Below are 23,813 nucleotides of genomic sequence, written 5' to 3'. Positions count from 1 at the left end.
ACACCTGTAGAACAGCTTTCGTCTCAAATGGAGAGCCAATAGTTTGTTGTTAATGTAAGAAAAGGCATAACACTTAACATAAGACATACACACAGCACAAACATACCTGTCCTTTAGTTGATGCCATCGATGCCAAGTTGGCCTAACCAGCAGTGATGCCAACAAATGATTTTGTTTCAGCACTTAAAGTAAACACAACATCACCGCTATTGTGTTAACCCCTTTCATGTCATTCCTCTTCATGTTTAAAAATATTGTTAAAAAACTTTTCTATTAGTTATTTAATTTACACACACTTTATATCAAGTGTTCGCTAATTGTTATCAATTTATATAATCATTTAAGTTATCCATTTGTCATCACTTTTTAATCAATGAGTCTATGAGTATATCCAAAACAAGTGTCAAATAATGAAATCTTCGACAGCTTTGCTTATACTCTCCAATAAGTGCTATTCAGTTCTCACAACTATTTCATCTATATTTGTAAAGTCAATCGTCTTTTAATAATTGTCATTAATTGAGTGAATCAATTGATAAAATGGATGACAACGATCTGGAACGGGTAGGTCACCAAAAGATGGTCTATATTTGTCTGCATTTGTCTAATTTGTCTATATTTGTCTCATTTGCTCAAAGCCTCCCGATCTGACCGACGAGGGGGTCGACGATATGGTAGACTTAGTGTAAGTTGTATTTCATTTAAAAAACTAAATGACAAAATAACATAACCTTTTTCTGAAATTTTAAAATGTAAAATAGTAATCAATAATAAATTAATATATAATTATAACTAATGTCTATGTGTTTGCCTCAAATTGGTTTGAAATATTGATTCAAAATTATACCATAAGTAGATACAATTGCTTTACCTATAATTAAAATGTCGATATATTTACTATAATTGAATTCAAGCGCAAAGCCAATCATTATAACAATTACTACTTTACTTATTAATTGATTTTTAAATATGATTTTACAAAAAAAAAATTATAATTAATATTTAAAGCATTTTATAAAACGAGAATATGTTTGGCATTCAATTGACAAAATTTTTTCTCATCAAAATTTTATTGAAAACTTTTTTGCAGTAAATTTTTGTTTGAATGTATTTTTCATTTTTGAAAATAGTTTTGTAAAATTTATTGAAATTATAATTACATTTAAATAATTTGTAATTATTTCTTTATAAGTGTCGACAAAATTGAATAACTCGTTTGTCAGTATATATAGAAATTCTTAAAGAAATAAAACCACATTTTATTTCGAGAGTCTATTTATTACACATTTAAATGGTTGAGCTGAGGAACTGGTGGTCAAAAAAAAGACAACCATAACCTAACTGTGTGTGTAATGTATTTTATTAATTCACTCAAAAGATTTTACAGTCAATCATCAATCTGTTTAAGCAAATTCTCAAGAGATTTACTAAAATAAATAAATAGACTTTAATTTATGGTTTTTATTTTATTATCTAACCTATCATATATAAGGCATACTGTATTAGTTTTACTTAAATAAATTTATATATGTATTTAGTTATATACAGTATATTATGTATCAATATAATAATTGGTAACAAACTGATTCATTATAATTTAATAAATGTTTATAAATTATAATAATAGTAATTTAAAAATATCTTTTAACAAATCGGAATCATTTCTAGATTATTCTAATTTTATCATATATTGTCTTCAATTAATGTTTTGAATAACATGAGAAACTATGGTTTATATTAAATAATTAATTGTGCATTAATTTACATACAGTACAGTATTACTCAGTATATTGTAAGCTATAATTGTATGCATAACTACAGACAACCTTTTATTTGACTCATTTTATAAGCAAATCAAAAGTTTATTAACGACTCGTTTAGTGATTCAAATAAAAAAAATAATAATTTTATTCTTTGTTATTATAATATAAACTAAATGAAAAAACAAAGCAATAAAAATCTGAAATAAAATCTTTTAAAAATCCCAATTATTTATTATCATATAATATGTGGACTTTTGGTAACTTATTGTTTATTACAACAACAAAATAATATTCAGTATTACAAACTTTAGCCTACTTTAAAGTTAGAAATATTTTAAAATTGTGATTTTTAATTGCAAGTAAAAGTATCTAAAATTATTTTATTATAAATTGAATTATAATTTATACAGTATATATTTCTTTATTTATTGAATTTTAAAATTGTTTAATATAATATTTAATTTAAAATTATAAAGTATTTTTACGAGTTTTTAAATACATTTTCAATGAACTTTGTTTGCAAAATATTTGCAATTCATCAATAAAATTTTATTATTTATAAATAATATTTATTAACAAAGTTTTATAATTTTCAAAAGATTTTCTAAAAATAGTTTAGACATTGATTACTGACACAATTTTTTAACTTTAAAATTATAGCAATAAACGTTTTAATTAAATGATTAAATGTTTAAAATCATAAACAATATTAAAGCGAATATATAAAAACAATATATTTGAAAACAAATCATTTAATATTTTTAGTTTTTATATATCTTATATAAAATTATAAAATAAATTTAAACATACCATATACTGCACAAACCATATAAATAATGAACATAAATATCTCACGTGTTGTTATTATTTAAAACAATTTAATTCATTACAAATTACATCCAAATTTTTGTTGTGTATTCAATGATTTATTATATTTAATAATAGATTAATAAAATTCATGAAATCTTAAAGTTTTGTATTGAGAAAAATGTCGCGCTATTTATATATCGATTTTCGCATAAATTATTCATTCAAAGGGAAACAACAATTAGTTATTCACTATTCACTCAATTATTCGCCTCTTTTTTTTGTTGCAAAAAAATAAGTTTACTATTTTTAAATATATATGAAAAAGTATTGTATGAAAATATTGAAACCACTGACACCCAAATGTTTTGACATTTCCCCTCCCTGTGCCAGTCCGGGTCCCACAACTTCATTAATATGCAGTTTATTTATGAGTAAAATACGTGTTACCAAATAAATATGTTTATATAATATTTTATCCCTAATCATATTAGTAATACTGTATTATATTTGTTTTTTAAATAATAAATGTTTAACCAAATGTTTTTAGTACTTTTAATTATTTTCTATTTTTTAGTAATACTATGAAAACATACTTTTAAACTGTGTATAGTATAGTAATAAAATATTATTAAATTTACAATACATTTTTGGGGCAATTTTTTCTTATATCACATACACAATGACAATAAGTTATCAATTGAAACAATTGACATAATTAAAGTAATTTTAACAAATTTTAAATTAAATTTTGTTTATTTTTATAGTGACTTAAATGAAACTTCAATTCTTTGGAATATTAAGACACGATATGATGAAGAAATAATAAATGTGAGTCTATTTTTGTTTTTATATTAAGTTATAATATAGTAATACACTATCGGTATTATTGTTATATATTTTCTTATATAATAATTCATGTGTCGATTACACTATATATCATATCAAACAAAAGTGTATTCACATAATAAAAGAGTTTGTTTTGATAACATTGTATGAGAAACTAAGCATTTTTTATTTGTAGACACGATATATAAAAATTCTGTGACTTTTATTACAAATTTTGCTATTAATAGAAATAATATGTTCACAAATGGGAAGTCATTTTTCTCAGATGTTAGACAAGAAAAAATGTATAAAACTTGAGGCAATTTCTATTAAATTATTTACTTAAAGCCAAAATTTTCTTCTTAGGTCATCAATGATCTCTCTCTCTCTCTCTCTCTCTCTCTCTCTCTCTCTCTCTCTCTCTCTCTCTCTCTCTCTCTCTCGCTATTGAATTTAAAAACACACATGAGTTCAGTTATACCGGTATTATTATTATTAAGCAATATATATACTATATATATATATACGTAATATATATGACTTGTTATTAGATTTAATGTAGTTTTCAAGTAAACTATGAAAATAACACAGACGTTGCACTTTCCCAAATCAAGAGAATATACATATGTTTTAAGTGATAATTACTTTTTGTGGACAACTTTACTGACTCGTCAATGAGTACTTCTAAGTATTCATTATTAAATAATCATTAATAGCATTATATTATATTAATATATATTGAATTTAAATAATTATGTTTTATGTTCATATCATACATAAGAATTTAGGGCGTGATCTCGAAATAATTCAATGACCCTTTTATTTCTGGTTATCTCTCAATAAATTGTATATTATATTATATATTATATATCGTATTATAGTAATCATAGTTAGTGTTTTAAAAACTATTTTATTGACACAATTCATAAAAATAAATTTCAAAATTCTCTATAAGTTTCACTCAATAAAAAAATTAAGAATTGTCTTAACATAAGATGAGAGAATCACATAATATATAATAATTTATATTTGCTTTAAAAACTAATTCACTTTAAAGTTTTTTTTTGTTTTTATTTATTCTTTTGGTATATAAAATATAATTTTCAAAAAAAAAAGAATAAAAATTTTGCCAATTTTTTATGGTTAGCACTTTACTTTTATTTATCGATTAACTTTTAATTTTTTTAATTAACTTTGAAATTTTTTACAATTTTTTCATCGATTGGCACAAAATTTTCTAATAATTTATTTATCAGTAATTAGTTTCCACACAATTTTATTAATGTTTAATTAGGATTAATAATTTTAAATAAAATGTTTTGTTATTGCATATATAATTTTAATTGCATATCAATTTTAAGTAGTCAATCATTTTTTAATTTGTTAATACTATAAGTTACAATAATTTTATCTGTTTATGGATATATAAATCTTATTAAATTATTTAGATAATTATGCATCAATTTTGATAAAGTTTAAATAATTATTAATTTAATTAATTATTTTTTAAATTATTTATGCTAGACATTTATTGGTAGTATTTTAGTATCAATAAATCCCTACAAAATGTATGATATCTATGGTCTAAATATGGTTAAAAAATATGAGAGTCAGATATTAGGAACATTACCCCCGTAAGTGACAATAATTAGTGCCGATTATAAAGAGCAATGAGTTTTAAACCAAAAATGCAATTACAGTCACTTGTTTGCCATCGGGAGCAGCGCTTACAGCAAAATGAATGCCGACAGCGAAGGTCAGGTTGTTGTGGTTTGCGGTGAGAGTGGCGCCGGAAAGACTGAAAATACCAAACTTTTGATGCAATATTTGGCTGCTGTTAACAAATCTTCGAGTAATATCATTACCGAACAGATCTTAGAGGCCACACCTTTGCTCGAATCCTTCGGTAACGCAAAGACTGTTAAAAATAACAATTCAAGTCGTTTTGGAAAATATCTGGAAATTTATTTTAAAGAGTAATTCAATAAGAATAACATTAAATTAAATATTATAATAATTAATTATATATAATGTTTTGATATCTAGTGGTATAATAAGCGGCGCCAGAATTACTGAATATTTATTAGAAAAGTCACGGATTGTAACCCAATCACAGGATGAACGCAATTATCATGTATTTTACGAATTATTAACTGGACTGACAAATGAAGAGAAAGAAAAATATGGTCTACAAGTCGCTGAAAAGTACTTTTACTTAAATCAGGGTCAGTCGTGTGAAATTGATGGTAAAGACGATGCCGAAGGATTTAGATTTTTATTGAGTGCAATGCAAGTCCTTGGATTCACTAATGAAGAACAGGACACTATATTCCGTATGTTGGCAGCAGTTCTTCATTTGGGAAATATATATTTTCATCGCAAACAATTCAGACACGGACAGGAAGGTGTCGAAGTGGGAAGTGATGCTGAGATCAGATGGGTCTCGCATTTGCTTCAGTTATCTTTAGATGGAATCTTCAAAGCGATGACTGTTAAGGTGACAGAAGCCAGAAACGAGAAGTTAGTTTCACCTCTTAATATTGATCAGGCATTGGATGCCAGGGATGCCATATCTAAAGCCCTATATTCTTGTCTGTTCTCATGGCTCGTCCAAAGAGTAAATTTAATGATATATAAAGGAAACCAAAAGACAAGTCTCGCTATTTTAGATATCTTTGGTTTTGAAAATTTTAAGGACAATAATTTTGAACAATTGAGTATCAATTATGCTAACGAAACACTTCAGTCCCATTTTATTAGACATGTCTTCAAATTAGAACAATTAGAGTATACAAAGGAAAAGATAGATTGGCAACCATTGAGTTTTCCCGACAATCAGTCAATAATATCATTAATTTCCAAAAAACCGATCGGAATTCTGTCGCTTCTCGACGATGAAAGCAATTTTCCGAAAGCAACGGATCAATCATTTCTTGAGAAGTGTCACTATAATCACGCACTCAATGAACTATATAGTCGACCGCGTATGTCATGTCTGGAGTTTGGTATCAAACATTATGCCGGACAGGTCTGGTATTCAGTTGACGGCTTTCTTGACAAAAACAGGGATACACTTAGATCTGATGTAATCGATTTGTTAATTAGTAGCAAAATGCCAATGATTTCAAAGATGTTTCAAAATCTTCGCGAAACATTTGAAGCCAATAAAACCTATAGTCGTACTGACGGCAGATTCATCACAATGAAGCCGAGAGCGGCCACTGTTTCGGCGCGATTTCAAGATTCACTACAATCGTTGATTGATAATATGTCGGTTTGCAATCCATGGTTTGTTCGCTGTATTAAACCAAACAATGAAAAGACTTCAATGAAGTTTGAAGTGCCGGTAGTTTTGGAACAATTGAGATATTCGGGGATTTTAGAGACCATACGTATCCGCAAATTGGGATTTCCTATTAGACTTAAATATCAAATTTTTGCCTTAAGGTTTGATTTTACATTTTTTTATTACTACATATTAGAAAATAATTAAATATCTTTTTTTAGATATCGATGTTTACTGCAGAGTAAGACACTTACACCTCGAGGACAATCATCTAAAGATGTCTGTAAAATGATATTAGAAAGAATTGCTTCCTATAGCCAACAATATCAATATGGCTTAACTAAAGTAACTTAACTTTTGTTGACTTATAATAATTGTATTTTTAAAAGTATTTTTTAATATAATGTTTTCATCGATTTGTTTAACAGATATTTTTAAAGGAATTATTACAACAATCGCTGGAAAAGGAGAGAAAAGAAATAATGATTTCATCGATTATTAAAATTCAATCATATATTAGATCACATTTAACACGTCGTGGTTATTGTAATTATCGGAAAAATATTATAAGAATTCAATCATATTATAGGGGATATAAAGTGAGAAAAGAGTACAAAAATTTAAGAAATAGTGTCATCAAAATGCAGGCAAATTTCAAAATGAAGAAACAGAAAGTTGAATATCAAAAAGTTTGTTTAATATTTTTATATACTATATATCTGTGTTATTATAACACATAAAATACAAAATTATAATTATTAGTGTTTCACATATATTGATAAAATAGTTTCACAAAAAAGTGATCACTTACTATTGTATAATATAAATATAGTAATAATTGTTTCTAAAATTGGATTTTTGTATTTGTATTATACAGTACAGTATTATTACCTCTATTTTATATAAAATTATTTAAATGATATTTTTAATGTATTGATATATAATATATATTTTTAGTTAAAAGCATTAAAATATCGTCAATTGGAGTCCGAGAGAGTATCGGATTTAAAATCACAAAAGGAGTTAACAAATAGAAATGTCGATGAATTGGATCGACATTTCAGAGCTGTTACTGGTATTAATCATTTGGAAATACCCGCAGAATTGGCGTTCATATTCACCAAAATCGATGGTATAATGACATCAATAATTTGGTAGTTATTCTTGTATTACAAACAACTAATTGAAATAATTAATAGACTGGCAATGTGTACATCAAAGTCATCAAATAGCAAAAGTTAATAGCGATGTAAAACAAATACGATATAAATGGAGACTTCCAGCAGATATTGATTATCACGCGTTCACAAAGTTTACTAATATATACTTCAGGGCTCATATATGGGGTATGAAAAGGGAACCAATTAAGACACCATTTTTGGTTAAAAACAATGAAACAGACTTTCAAGAATCAGTGGCCATATTTAAACTGGTATTTCAATAATTATTGATTATTAGATTTCAGTAAATTTAATAATTTAATAATTTTTTAACAGATACTCCGGTTTATGAATGATATTAATTTGTGCGGAAAAAAGGAAAAAGTTTTAGCAGATTATATTATACAAAAAGGTTTGGCAAACCCAGCGCTCAGGGATGAGATACTGTGCCAATTGTGTAATCAGACATGGAAGAATGACAATGAAGCCAATAATGAGAGAGGATGGCAGTTGTTAGCTAACTGTTTGTCATGCTTTCCTCCCAATCCTTTACTTTATAAATATATTTTAAAGTGAGTTAATATAAAATAATTTAATAAAATATTATGTTTAAACAATTATTATTATGAATACTTTGCAGATATGTGTCGGATCACGGATACGATGGATACAAAGCCATTACTCAAAAACAGGTATATCTTTTGACAATTAATTGACATAATTATAATAAGGGTATTAATATTGATGACACCATTTGTGATGACAGTTACTTCAAAGTGAGAAGTCTGAGAGTCTGAATGTAAGGACATACCCGCTCTCTCTTCTTGAATGGAGAGCCAACAAAAAGAGGTGTAATATGGCCTTAGAGACAACCTTTTCTGATGGTATGCAAACAATTTACACTTATAACTGATAAGCTAAGACATAAAGATATTAAAGGAATGCTAGAGATATGATATGATATGTTGTAATAATGCATTTTAGGTGACACGAGATACGCCCCAATCGATTCCTGGACTACAGCCGAAGCATTTACATCGGAAGCACTTCGAGTCAAAGGCATTAACTCAAGCTTTGGATGGACTGTCGATCTCGACGACGAGGGAGACATATATGGTCTCAATGGCAGTGACTATGTTATGGATGTCATATCGCAAATGGAAATCCCGAGTTCTTTCCCGGCCAACAAAAGCTACTTCTTAGTGACGGCCGATCGAAATAAACAGAGAAGCGATAAACAGAATTCGTATGTATTTTAAGTATAATATCAATTCAACAAATAATCTGATGATTTGATTTCAGATATCACAATCCGGAGCGCATTTATAAACTTGATTTGAATATTGAAGAATCAATACCAATGCAATCTTTTAATCTTAACTACGATTCCCAAGAAACTGGTCATAAGAGTCAACAATCGATGACTAAATTAGACATGACTTCAGAGGTAAATCCAAGATCGAGATCTCTTTCGAGAGAACAACTCATTTCAAACGAGACAAATGAGAGTCAAATGATTGCAAACGGAGAACAAGAGATGGGTTTATCTAAGAAAAGCAAACTTAATGAACGATATCTTAATAACAATCAAATTACTGAAAATGAAGAAATACAGCTCTCGGAGACCAGTAAATTGAATCAAAGATATATATCAAACAAATCAGAAACGGAGAAAAATATGGTCGACATTGAGTTCAAATCAAAGAAAAGAAATATTCATATGAAGAGTAGCGACAAAAAATCAAAACTTAATCAAAATAAAAGAAGTATTTCAATGCAAGAGTTGGGTTTAGCCTCTTCGGCACTCAATGACAGATACTTCTCCAGAACTGATTTACATAAAACCGCTTCACTTACTGAAGGCAGTGATAGTGGACCTGATGTTAACTCTTCGCCTAATTTATTAAGTCATTCAAACTTAAAAGACGAATCAAATACTTCTACACAATTGGCTGATAGTCTACCTAAAGCCACAAATATGAGTTCCCGTCCATTACCTGCTGAGCCAAACATTGAAAATTCTTCGAAGAGACCACCTGTTAAAAAATTACACCAACGAAAGTCTCATCTGATTCGACCATCAAGTCGTTCATCCACTTCTTCGTTATCATCAGAAATGTCATCTCCAGAAAATGAAATTGATTTTCCAATTATTGAAAGAAATGATGAAGAATTGGCTGAATTTAACGATAAGTTAATCGAACAAAACTCTCGATATCAGAAACATTTGGGTAAACTACAGGTTCCCACACTCAACAAACATTCACTAAACTCTAAAGTTTATATCGACCGCACAATTAGTCGGGAAAGTGATTACCATTTAATTAGGAGTTCCGCGATGTCTGATACATCAGAGTCGCCTTCACTCGCATCTCACGTCCGAAACATTCGCATCCCTTCGCATACATCAGAATTAGATCAATATTTAGATGACTTATTTAATCCGGTATTGGATGCAAATCTGGATGAGTTAAGTGACGCCCGATCTTTGGCCGCATCAATAAAAGGTGGTAATAGTTATAAAAAATACAAATCTAATATTCAACTCAGCAATTGTTTGCCAAATAATCAAAAACATCACAAAAGTATGAATCCATTGAATGATTTAGATATCAACACAAATGAATTTGAGTGCTTAGTTGAGACCAACAAATTAGTGTCCACTTTGAAAGGCGGAGGAAATAATGATTTTGAAGTAAATAATTAATTTGTATTTTAATTTTATTAAATTTATATAATCACTGTTTTAATCTTTTACTAAACTTATTTCTATAAATAATTATTTCATTTAATTTTATTCATAAAAAATATGAGTGCATAGGATTAAAATATTGTTTCAATTGATAATCTAATGTATTTATAAGTGATGGTACTTAATATGATATAATAAATACGACTTATGCGGGTATATAAATAAATAGACTATTTTTGATGAATAAAATTATTTTCATACAATACTATACTATTATATTTTAATATTAATACTACATATATAATATATTTGCTTTATTTTTCATTTATATCTAACTTATTATATTTAATATTAACGTTATTATATTAATTTTATCACTATCTCTACTTCAATATTAATTTATTAGTCGTTTATTATTTTCTTGATTAGATATATATACTGTATATATATATATATATATAACTTTACAAAAAAATTATCAAAATTAATTTGAAATTAATTTTTTAATTATCAGACAAATCGAAAACACAATCAAAACTCGAGTTTCAATACATTGACAACCATTGACTCAAATAGTCCTATCAGTCAAACTGATGGTCAAAATGAATCTCAAAACTCAATGACATCGCCATTAAGTCTTACAAACATTGCGGGTATGACAGTGCCAATGGTGGACACATCTCAGATGATTCAGCAACAGGTTCTTCACCAGCAAATGGTTCAAATGCAACAAAGGGCTTTCCTCGCTTCTTCACTACAACAGAATCTCGAGATACAGAAGCAACTTCTGCAGCAAAACCAACAGATTCAGCAATTGTTAGTCCAGTCATCTATTGGTAGTTCCAACTCTCCGATAAGCAATGGTCAAACAGGCGAAGGTATAGGGAGTACATCACCAAATGTTTCGTATCCAATGTCTTCACTTTCTCCAATATCACCATTACTTCAAATACCATCCATACCTTTATTGCATTCACCAATTGGCGACAATCAAACATTATTATTAAGCACTGAAAATATTACATTATTAGAAACAACATTACCTCCAAATAAAGACACTAATACTAGGTCTCAAATTCCCGGCTCAATTCCACCCCCACCTCCTCCACCTCCACCACCACCACCTTTGTCACCAACTGATGCCTATGGAAGAGCTAAGACTGTCCGTATCGGTAAATGGCGGTGGCCACCACCTGCTGAAACAAATGAATTGCCAGCTAATAATTTCTTTGAATTCAAACGTAAAAAACAAATGGAGAAATGCGAGAAAAATAACGAAGAAAGATTGGATCAGTTTAGTGATACACAGGTAACACAAGAAGTTAGTTTCCATACTAATAATACTAGTAATGATAATGAACCACGAATTTTAAGTCCTCAAAATAAAAATAAAGAAAACAAAAACAATGAAAGTATTGATAAACAGGAGAAACTCGTAAAACGAGAAGAAAAGATAAAAGTGATCCGTAATGTAGTTCCGGGAAGTATTGGAAAATTAAGAATCAGTTCAGAAATGAAGGCTAAATTGGAACAATTGACAATCGATCAAAGTGTACGATCAAAAAAAGATAACAGAGAGAGAACACCAATGCAAAGCAGAAGTATGGATGACATCGCAAATGTTGGATCAGTGAAGAAGTTATCTGAACAGAGAAAAGCATTGCTTGAAAAACAATTGATGGGATCTTTAAGAAATAATAACAACTTAATTGAAAGCAATAAGACTCCCCCTAATGCTCGGCGAGGCTTTAGAGACGAGTCTGGAGAGAGTCTACACTCAAAGTATGCCCAAAGCGTTCCGGTTCTCAATAATTATGAGAGCAGTCATAGCAGTCATGCGGACAACTTCTCGAAGAATGTGTCGAACCGTTTAGAGAAAAACAGGAAAACTCAGAGTAGAGAAATACGTGAAAGACGTGATGAATTGGGACCTTTTAATAGACGCACCGGTACTGTAAGTTCAACCATTCAGGCCGAGTGTGGCGATGGACTCAGTTATTCAACTGAACCCGAAAGAGTGTTCTTCGATGAGATGAGTGCCACAAATAGTATTGCTTATGAAGAAAGCATTGCCTCGAGTCATATGAATCATCAATCATCTGGTCTTCGAATAAACCATGACTTGAATTCATCGAAACCTATTAAAAGAATGAATGTTCCGCCGCCTCCGCCACCAATCAATATGTCGACTCACACACCATTATATAAGCAGACAAGTGGTCCGCCATCATTGGCCGCTTCCAGTAGTTATTTTGCACCCAATTCTCCAATAATGGCTAAACGTAATCGCAAACTTCCTCCGCCACCAATTGGATTGTCATTATCTCAAGACAGACTATCATTTGACAGAAATGATTTTGAAGAAAGTAATGACTTTCTTAACCCAATTGATGCGCCGCCACTGTCGATGATTTCACGGGAAGAACAATTAACAACAGATAAAATAAAGACCAAACTTTATCAGCCAAACGACTCACCATCTCTTACCTACTCTAAAGTCAATTGGAAATTAAACGTTAGGAAAGAGGTTTGAAATTTTAAATAAAGTTAATTTGATTTAAATTTTCAATTAATATAAACTAATTGTTTAACAGGTGTTCTCTCCTCAAGAAACCATTGACAATCCAATGGCACTTCACTTGATATTCTTGCAGATAGTTAGGGACGCCTTTTCTGTTACTTGTATTCGTTTGACACAAGAAGACAAATTTAAGATACAATCAAAACTTCAATCGATTGGCATTAATGCCGACAATGTATTAACGTCTTGTCCTAAGATCCAGTTTCAGAAGAGTTTGATTGATTTGGTCAGAGAAATGCCCACTTATTTTGCTCGTCTGTATCCAGTGTCCGGCGGAAGAAATTTACCAAATGTTCATTTTCTGGCCATTTCTCACTCTGGCGTCAGATTAATCCAACGCGAAAGAAATGCCATTTGTGATTATCTTAAAGTTTTAGATAAACTTAGGTATTGTTTCATCATTTAATTCAATATTCATATATAATTATAATAATTAAATAACTATTTTTTTATTAAAGTTTAAACGATATCTCCGAAGTAATTATCCCAAAAAGTTGTACTCTTCAGATACTATTAAGTGGTGGCGGATGGATAACATTGATATCACCAAAAGTATGACCTAATAATATTAAGTATACTGTAATAGCAAATCACTTATTTGTAATTTGTATTATTTTATTCAAAAGGCAATTCAAATTAAAAGTCTAATCGAAAGATTTGCATTAGAAATACAAGAGGTAATCATTATATGAATAATTTATAAGACTATCAGTGAAACTAATATGAATTTGTGACCAATTTTAGAGTCAAATAGACTTTGTTAGAGCTCTAAGAAACTATAGCAGCGATGAGCCATCGATTCTCAACATTAGGAAGAATGATATCATTCGTATTCTCAAGAATAAGAATTTGCAAATAAATAAAGGTTTGACAAAATATTTTATATATTTATATATTTATAACTTTTTCAATATTTATAACGAGTCTACAGTATTATCATTACTTTAATATTTATTTTTTGAAAATATTTACAAATTTATTGATAATTATTGAAATATTTACCAGTAATTTAAATGTATCCCAGCTTATCTGATGTGAAATATAAATATTTGTAATTTGTATAATAGTTTTGCTTTAATTGTTTTTTATTCACTTATTATTTAATTAAATATATAAAAGAAATTAAAAATTCTTGAATTAATAACACTTAAGATTTTATTGAGATTATTGTTAGTATTATTAAACAATACAGTATACAATATATTACTTGTATACACACTAGAGACTGAAAACTGACCTGATTTTTCAGGTCAGGTCAGATAAAAGTTAGGGCTCAGGTCAGGTCAGGTACGGGTCCGAACACCAAAATTTTTTGGTCAGGTCAGGTCTGAAAATATTTTATTCATTATTTAAACGACAATTATTACAAAATATGACAATCAAACACAAAATTTATTAAATTATTATTTATAAAATATTTGTATAAATTAAACATAAAATATTACAAAAGATGATGGTTTTGATTTAATAAATAATAACATATTAACTTTATTAGAATCTAAGTTAGATCTACGATCAGTTAATACCGAGTAATTAAAGTTAATTTAGAGAAATTTGTTGAGTGTATAGTATGAATAAAATTGTTTTTTGATAAAATTATTTTCGGACAGACATAGTCAGGTCAGGTCAGGTCAGGTAAATTTGTACCCTATGTTAGGTCAGGTCCGAGTCCGAGATTTTAGGTATCAGATCAGGTACGGGTCCGAAACTTTTCGCTCTCTAATATACACTGTATATTATACAGTATATAAATTAACAGACAATAGTTATTTAAAATAGACTGTCATTTTAAATGTCCTAAAAAATAGTTTTAAATCACTATAATTTATTTTTCTTCATTTTTTACATTTTACAGTTTACTAATTTTATATATTTTCATTTTTATCACTAAAATTGTGTTAAATTAAAGGATTATTCTATAATTACTTATTTTTTATATGAAATACTCATATATTTAATATGAGCTCATTCTCCGAAATCGGTAAAAAATAGTTAAATAACTTGAAATTGAAACTCTAGTTATTAATATGAACGTATAAATCAACAAAAATAACTTTTTAATAGTTATTAATTAAAAGTTAGAAAAAAATTAATAAAAATAAATCATTTTTACAATACTACTATTATTTGGCAAAACAACAGTTGATCTTAACATTATTGTAATGGTTAACACATCGCAAAATTTTAACGAAACTTTTTTGTTTTTTGCACTTAAATCAATATATCAATACAATAATAGTATAATATTTTAACATATACTGTATATATATATATATATATATCAATAGTTATGTATGTTACTGTAAATTAGACATAATCTTAACTTGGATCAATATAAAATAATTAAAAATAATTTTACTGATTTTTCTTTAAAATTAAAAAAAATTACCATAAGATTATAAGAATATATATTATATAATACTGTTATTATTTAACAGATTTCTAGTTAATAGACTTTTTATTCCGTGTTTATTTATACATCAAAATATGTTATTACATAAAAAAATAACTTCCGTTAAAATGATACTTTTTAGGTTATTTTATTGTCACTCATAAGATTTTTTTGCTATATAATGTTTATATAATGTGATTGTATGAAACTCCTCAATTTAATTATTATTTTTAATACATTAATGAATGAGTTATATATATATATATATATATATATATATATATATATATATATAGAGAGAGAGAGAGAGAGAGAGAGAGAGAGAGAGAGAGAGGAGAGAGAGAGAGGGAGAGAGAGAGAGAGAGGGAGAGAGAGAGAGAGATAAACAATATGTATTCCCATCCTTTCATTTTATAACATTTCCTAATTATTATATATTTTAACAAATCATACATAATATACAAAACCAAACTTTAAATACTTAATGAATTGACTTAAAGATAATAATTAATGAAAGATACAGAATGTATTAACTAATAATTTTCCAAAAGTAGCATGCACATTTATATAAAAATTTCATAAAATAATAATCTTCTTAATCTAATGCAACATTGATAATATTGATATTATATTATATTAATATATTATTTTAATTAAATCACTTTATAACTCTTTAGTTTTTCACTTAAGATATTATATTAACTAAAGGTTTTATAAGAAATAGTTTAATTTATTTTTAACAAATTAATTTGCGATTAAAATTGTGTAATATTATATTATCAATGATAAATGCAATTTAATTTTTTAAAAACTTGTTTGTTACTATTGAATTTAAATTGTAATTTGCATTATATCAAAAACAAAAATAATGACTATTTATTGTTATTATATAATCCTTAGACATATGAATTACAAAATACAACAATTAAATATATATTAAATTACATCATTTATAAATAGTTAATAAAACAGGGTTAAGTAAGGGGGTAGGGGGTAAGGCCAAAATACCCCCCCCTAGGATCGAGATTTTGGGATTTTACCCCCCAGTCTTTTTGACCAAATGGGAAAAATTGTCGCTTAAAAACGAGGAGAAATGACCTCCCCTAAAATTTCGGTGCCGAAGGCGCCGAATTTTTTTTTAAGTTTTAAAAAATTTTAATTTTAATTAAAACTATTTTAGTATGTGTTTTTATGTTTATTAAAATTTATATGAATCAAATTATTGATTAAAAATAAGTAAAAAAGTTAAAATAACGTTAATACTCATCTAAAAATAACATAATTTTAATTAAAATATTAATCTAAAAAATTAAAAATTACCTATTTGTTGAAAAGAGTAACCATATTACAATTTAAATATAAGTTTAAGATAGTTTAACAAGTTAATGAAACAATAAATACTTATATTACAAGGATTTTATTAATATTTTTTAAAATTTTAACTAAAAAATTAAAAAAAAATCAATTTTATAATTAGTATTCAGTCAGTATTTATATAAAAATAACATTAAAAATAAAAATATATATCTATAAACTATAAACTTTAAGTATTATTTAAAAAATTAATTATTTTAAAAGTTAAAAATTACTAAAATACTAAAAAACTCATAGTGTATCATTAATGCTTTTATCAACTATTTTTAAGTTTTAAATACATTATTATTTTATTTTTTATTAAAATGTTTTTATTAATTTTTAAATTTTTTTTGTATTTTTGGAAATTTTACCTATTTTCCTGGGAATTTATACGGGAACTTGTGGGAACTTTATCGAATTTACATGGGAATATTCGGGAATTTAAAGGAATATTAGGGAATTTTCTCTTGACCCCCACCTTGATTTTGGATTTTCGAAAAAATTGCCGTTTAAAAATGCAATAAAAATCTTACCCCACCCAATACCCCCCAAGATTTTTCGAGAATTTTTTAAATTTTATCCCGGTCTACCCCCCCCCCTAAAATCCAAAACCTTGCTTAACCCTGTTAATAAAAATAACTAATAAAATGTTTTTAAAATTAAAATTAAAGATGTGACACAAATTATATTATAATTTTAAAATGTTAACTTAAAAAACAAAGAGTTTGAATATCTAATGACTATATTACTGCAGTTTTTTGGCAAATACTTAATGATTTAAAGTAGAAAATAATACTAAAAATGATTAATTTTAAGATTTTTAGAAAGAATAAATAGTCTGTTATATAACAATATTTAAATTAATTATATAAATAAATAAATAATTATAATTACAAATATATGTTTTTTTAAATAATTATTTAAAAGCTTATATTTTTGTGATAAGTAATAATCTTAGGTATATCTGATTAACAATGACTTAACTATTATAAAACAATATAAATTTTTATTGAATTACATTTAAAATTATTAGAACTTGAAATCTATTGTTTGAATACAACTATAAAAATAAAATAAAAGTCAATAAAAATATTATATATAATTTATATATAATACTTTATGTTACAATTGTATGTTAATAGAGTTATTATCAAACATTTTGTCAAACATTTTGTCAAATAGCTTAACAATATTAGACAATAATGTTTTGTTGTTATTAGTTATTATTATTACTGTTTAAGACATTTCAAATGACGATAAGTTTAATGGTAATTATAATAACAATTACAAACAATCATTAATAAAGTACAGTATTTTTAAAGTTTTTAACGTTATATCATGTATGTTATGATATTATTTTGTTTAAAAATAAAATTTCAAATGTAACCTCAATTTATGAATAATTAAGGTTAGGTTCAGCGCACAAAAACACGATTTATATCATATAAATCGAGATAATATGAATTTTAAACATATCTTTACAGATATTTTTAGTATATCTAACATATAAATGAAATTATATTTAAAATAGTGGTTTAAAATAAATTTAGAAAAATTGTAAATATATATAAACAACATTTTGAATGAAATTTATAATAAAAATTGTTTAATTTATTATATATTTTTTCAAAAGAATTATTCATATATTTTTACTAAATAACTAAAATTAAAAACATTTTTTCTTATTCAATAAATAATAATTTATACTATTTTTGATTTATAGTTTAAAATTAACAAAAATAAAATATTTGATTACTACTATATTTGATTACTAACAATACTATCGAAGAAAGTAATTTTGTCTATTTATAAAACTTATTTATTATTGATAGAGTATTATTGTTAACTTTCAATAAATATTATGTTAATATAGATTATTATATACAGTAGAAAACTAATATTAAAATGTAATGTAATGATTGTGTAATACAGTATAACAAATAATTATACATTTGAATGCATTTTGAGATCACAGACATTACTGACAAAACTAAATGAATAAAAAAAGTCATTGAAATACAAGGTATACAATATATATGAGACTCAAACAATAGTTACTTCAAGTGATATACTTTACAGTAGTATAGAGTATATCACAGTTTATGAAGCTTTCTTTAGATATGCATTTGATTGTCACAAAACTTGTAGTTTAACACAACTTTTATGGCTAATAGTCGATAGTTAACAGTATATCGTAGTACACACACACCCGTGCCCTATGGTATGGGTCCTATAAAATAGTTGTATGTTCCCAGTGGCTGACTGTGCGGAACAGGCATTTCGTAAGTGTTGACCCTCACTACTAATACTACTACTGACTAACAATCATTTCAATCTACAATCTTTCAGTCAATTGTTTGTTATAACGAAAAACACTCATATTATCGCAAATTTGTAATTTTTTTCGACTATGTGTTCAAACTCAATGTTATGCCATTGAAAGCGATTGGAAATAATCAAAATATATTAGTGTCTATTAATATACATAATAGTGTCGATAAACTATTATATTAAATGTTATTATTTTGTCGACAAACCATTTAAATAATAAAATAAAAATTTGTGAAAAAAGATTTTCTTTCTTAAGAAAAAAGTTTTCTAATTTATACACAACTTTTGTTTTGGGATTAAATTATTTGTTTTGTGTGATAAGTCTAATGGATTATCTCAACTCATAGGTTGGCTCTTTGGTGTACTGGAAACAGGAGAAGGAGGTATATTCCCGTGTGATTTAGTCGTACCATTGAATAGACAGGAAGTGACTAATATATCACACAGAATGGTATACATCGTTTCAGTTGTCAATCCTTTCATTTGTTTTATGCTTTTATGTGAACCAAAAAAACCATTAAAAATATGTTTTTTTGGTTGACTTTAGGATGAAGTGAGAGAAGAAATGAATGGTCACACAAATGGTAATATTCATAAAGACATTAATGAGAGACACGACATGAGATCCAATGACCAGAGCTCTCAGCGCGACGAGACTTCACTATGGATTGAAAGCAAACATGTATTTAAAAATATTTTTTTCTAATTTTTTAAACAAATTGATTTCAATCTTCAATTAAAATTTTTAGGAACAATTCGACGACTCTAAGAGTGATATCACACAAGTTTCACAACTAAATGATGGAAAGTTTTCATTACTTCAGTTCGCTTTATTCAACTTCAGAGAGTCTATCAATAAGTAAATACTAGTTTTTTTTTAAATTATATGTTATTATAATTATTTTGTTATTTTTTGTTAAGATATGATTTGCGTTCAAAGGAGGGTTCAATTAGAGGTTCAATAAAACTGATTGAAAGTATTAAATCAAAGAAGAAGAATAAGAAAGGAAAGGGAAGCGATTCGACAGAATGGACGTGGAGTGAGATCGCAAACTTAGTCAAGTTCTCCAATGTATTCAAACATATTAAGACATTTGCCATCAAATCTAATCATTTCCTTATTTACTTTCAAATGACAGATTCAGATACAAAATTCATTGTTAATATTGTCTCCAGAGCTCAATAAGATAGCCGTTGAATGTTTTGTTGGTATGTTTTTTATGTAATGGTTTAATGAATTTTTGAGACTTCATTGAATGCATTTTACATTTTTATATTAACATTTAATTTAAATCATTAAATAAAATATTCGTGAAAACATAGCAATTATGCGATATATGGGAGACTTACCAATGCTTAAAAACCAAACGGAAGTCAATTGCGTTTATAATATACTTTTGGTGAGAATTTATTTAAATGATTTATTACAACAATTAAAGTCTGACATAACTTATGTGTGTTTTATACTATATATAAAAACACAGAATTGTCACAAATATCCCCAAATCAGAGATGAAGTCTATTGTCAGCTTATGAAGCAAACGACAAGCAATAAAAGTGCCAAAATGTAAGCAATTGATTGTATTTTTAGGATTAATTAGACATGAAATTTGACATTTACTGTTAGTTTTAAAAATGCTTGAAAAAGCTATTATAATATTTGAAGTTTAAGTCAATTTAAAATTCACTCATCTGTAAGACTAACTGTTGCGATGAACACTCATTGAGTGTATAATTGTTTTAAAACAGTTTTAAACACCGAATTAATGTTAATTTAAATGATTTTAAAATACAGAGACAGTTGTCAGAGGGGTTGGCGCCTCTTCTCTATAGTCGCCGCCTATTTTGACAGTTCAGAGCTGTTGAGACCCTATTTATTCAAATACTTAGAAACGGCTGCCTTTGATAAGAGGCGTGCTTTTCACGCCACTGCAGATGTTTGTCTCAAGAACTTGAGGAAGACATTTAAATATGGCGGCCGTAAAAATGTGCCGTCAATTGAAGAAATTGCTGCCATATCTGCCGGGAGAAACTCCAAGAGACAGATGTATCGACTTCCCGGAGGCACTGAAAGAATCATTAATACGGCTTCTTCTACGGTCGTCAATGATATCATTGAAGAGATTTGTCAAATGCTTAACATTAGAAATGCCATCGAAATGGAAGAGTTTTCTCTTTACTGTATCATCGAAGGAGGTCTTTGTCTTAAATATTTTTAAGCTTTTGAATAACAAAAATTCTAATTTTCATTTACTATTATACATTAGATCCGTTTACAATGCCTTTAAATAGAGATGAATATATATTAGATGTAACCACAGATCTTATAAAAAACGGACAATTATTTTACCTCATATTTTGCCGATCCGTTTGGTATTACCCTTTAAGACTTGATAGTCACTTATACATCGAAGTGATCTTCAATCAGGTCGCACCCGATTATTTGGAGGGCTTATTGCTTGTGATTCCTAATGAAAAACTACCAGAAGATGTTGTCCCACAAATTGCAAGAATTGCATCATTGCTTCATAGGGCGGCAGATATGGAACAAATGCCGACCAAAGATGAAGTTAAGTATCTGTTGCCAAAACCAGTTCTTGTAATGAGAGAACTGCGTCCACCGCAATGGGTTGAAATGGTTCAAAGCAACTGGAATGACATGTCGGCTCTGACCACTACCGAAGCAAAAGCTCAATGTCTTGATATTCTGCAAAAGTGGCCACTATTTGGTTCATGTTTTTTTGCAGTTAAGAGAATTCAAACCGATTCGACTACACAACAGCAACAACAACAACAACCCGATCACATACTTGCCCTCAATAAAGAAGGCGTCCATTTCATTGATATCATCACTCATGTAAGTATAATAATTAATTTTGTATTATTTATTTAAAAATATTAATATATATTTTTATAATTTTAGGAGACATTATGGAAACATCCGTTTTCTGAAGTAATCTCCACCCGAAAAGTCCGGGCCGAAGACGGGACTCTATTTCTTGATATGAAATGTGGAAATCTTATGATTCAAAAAATATCTCGAATACAAACAGATCAGGTATTAAATCTGCAAAATATTTAATTATATAAACAATTAATTATTGATTTCTCTTTGCAAGGCTCATGAAATCTCGCGATTGATCCGTCAATACATCGAAATAGAGCAACACTTCAAGACAACTGCCAAAGAAAATGGCAATAATTAGGAAATACTTAAAACAACTTTATTGTAATTTTGTTTCTCAAGTCATTTATAAATTATTATGTTTTATACTTTTATATAAATATAAATTATATATATATAATGTGAATTTTTTTTATGTATTTTTACTTAAATTTAATGGAAGGGTTTTGTGCCAAAAATACTTTATATTAATAAAAATATGTTTTATTGGTTTTCGTAAAATTACTTATAAGTATACAATATTTATATAATTTAATTTTGGTTATCATCATCACTGAAGTAACTGATCGTTCGGTCGCTACAAAAACATCTTTACTGGTGATAAGGTTGCCATCAAGTTTGAGAAGACATCGGTAGCAAAGCCACAACTAGTTCTAGAGTTTCCATTTTTCAAGAAGTTAAAGGCCGATAAGTTTACTCCTCAAAAAAGGTATTCCTCGACTATTACTTTGGGACGTGCGGTGACAACTGGAGCGCACTGGTTATGGATCTGTTGGGTCCGAGTCTGGAGGATGTGATGGAAACAGTCGGCGGTAAGTATAACATTATTAAGAACAACGTTACTGTTGGCCATACAATTGATCGATATATTCGAGTACTTTCACGGCGTAGGACTCATCTATAGGGACACCAAACCCGAGAATTTCTTGTACGGTCCGTCGGGAAATGACAAATACAATATCGTCTATATCATCGACTTTGGTCTCTGCAAACAATACTGATAACGGAAAGCACATCCATTTTCGTGACAGAAAAGGTATTATAGGAACAGCACGTTATATGAGTATTAATAACCACAAGGGATACGAACAGAGCCGACGGGACGACATGGAAACACTCGGCTATATGTTAGTATACTTCTTGAAGGGTGAGCTACCGCGGATGGGCATCAAGATTAAGGAAGTAAAAGAACGATACAATCAAATCTCAAAAGTGAAACAGCGAACAACCACTGAGTCCCTGTGCGCTGACATTCCCGTAGAGTTCTGCAACTATTTGAAGGACATTAAGTCTCTCGAATTTACCGATGAACCCAAATATAGGGAATACAGCGCTTGGTTTAAGCGATTGTTAAGAAAGAAGTCAACTAACAAAAGCAAAGAAGGAAAAGACATCTATGACTTCAACAGAACTCATCAAAAGCGCTGACCATTTGATCATCACTTTCCAGTCATTCATCAATCAATACATTAAACATATGGTAGTCATATAGTAGTGACCAATCATTTATATCACTGAAACAAATCAGTTAAATAGATATATATATATATATATATATATCTTTTGTTGTCAATTCAATTCAATTTATTTTGTTTTAATAAAATGTCATTAATTATCTCAAATAAATTTTGTTATATAAAGTTTGTATTTTAAATTAAAAGATATTTTATTGATTTTTTGAATACATCTGAAAAAATACCTACTTATTATGT

At 27.7% G+C, this 23,813-nt stretch overlaps 2 protein-coding genes across 2 annotated transcripts; both read left to right on the top strand.

Moving 5' to 3' along the window:
- Positions 1–540: 540 nt before the first annotated feature.
- On the top strand, positions 541–22,402 carry LOC128953753 (unconventional myosin-XV-like). The gene is made up of 31 exons (XM_054299273.1): positions 541–582; positions 639–685; positions 3,338–3,401; positions 4,923–5,032; positions 5,099–5,374; positions 5,445–6,845; positions 6,906–7,029; positions 7,113–7,373; positions 7,642–7,816; positions 7,884–8,116; positions 8,181–8,416; positions 8,485–8,536; positions 8,611–8,728; positions 8,829–9,090; positions 9,147–10,539; positions 11,051–13,063; positions 13,131–13,504; positions 13,576–13,669; positions 13,744–13,794; positions 13,862–13,982; positions 19,544–19,647; positions 19,744–19,878; positions 19,946–20,055; positions 20,118–20,268; positions 20,336–20,405; positions 20,520–20,596; positions 20,681–20,763; positions 20,992–21,392; positions 21,464–22,053; positions 22,120–22,254; positions 22,316–22,402. Exons 1-31 carry the CDS (start codon positions 541–543, stop codon positions 22,400–22,402), a joined length of 9,390 nt encoding a protein of 3,129 aa, XP_054155248.1.
- A 462-nt stretch (positions 22,403–22,864) lies between these two features.
- On the top strand, positions 22,865–23,529 carry LOC128953752 (uncharacterized). The gene is made up of 2 exons (XM_054299272.1): positions 22,865–22,913; positions 23,006–23,529. The coding sequence occupies exons 1-2, from the start codon at positions 22,865–22,867 to the stop codon at positions 23,527–23,529; spliced, it is 573 nt and encodes a 190-aa protein (XP_054155247.1).
- Positions 23,530–23,813: the final 284 nt, after the last annotated feature.

Source organism: Oppia nitens, unplaced genomic scaffold (assembly GCF_028296485.1).
Source record: "Oppia nitens isolate AA-2021 unplaced genomic scaffold, nextdenovo-longstitch-racon4-pilon3 scaffold23_pilon_pilon_pilon, whole genome shotgun sequence".
Classification (NCBI taxonomy): domain Eukaryota; kingdom Metazoa; phylum Arthropoda; class Arachnida; order Sarcoptiformes; family Oppiidae; genus Oppia; species Oppia nitens.
Note: the sequence above shows the minus strand (reverse complement) of the source record. Positions and strands in the feature narration are given on the sequence as shown.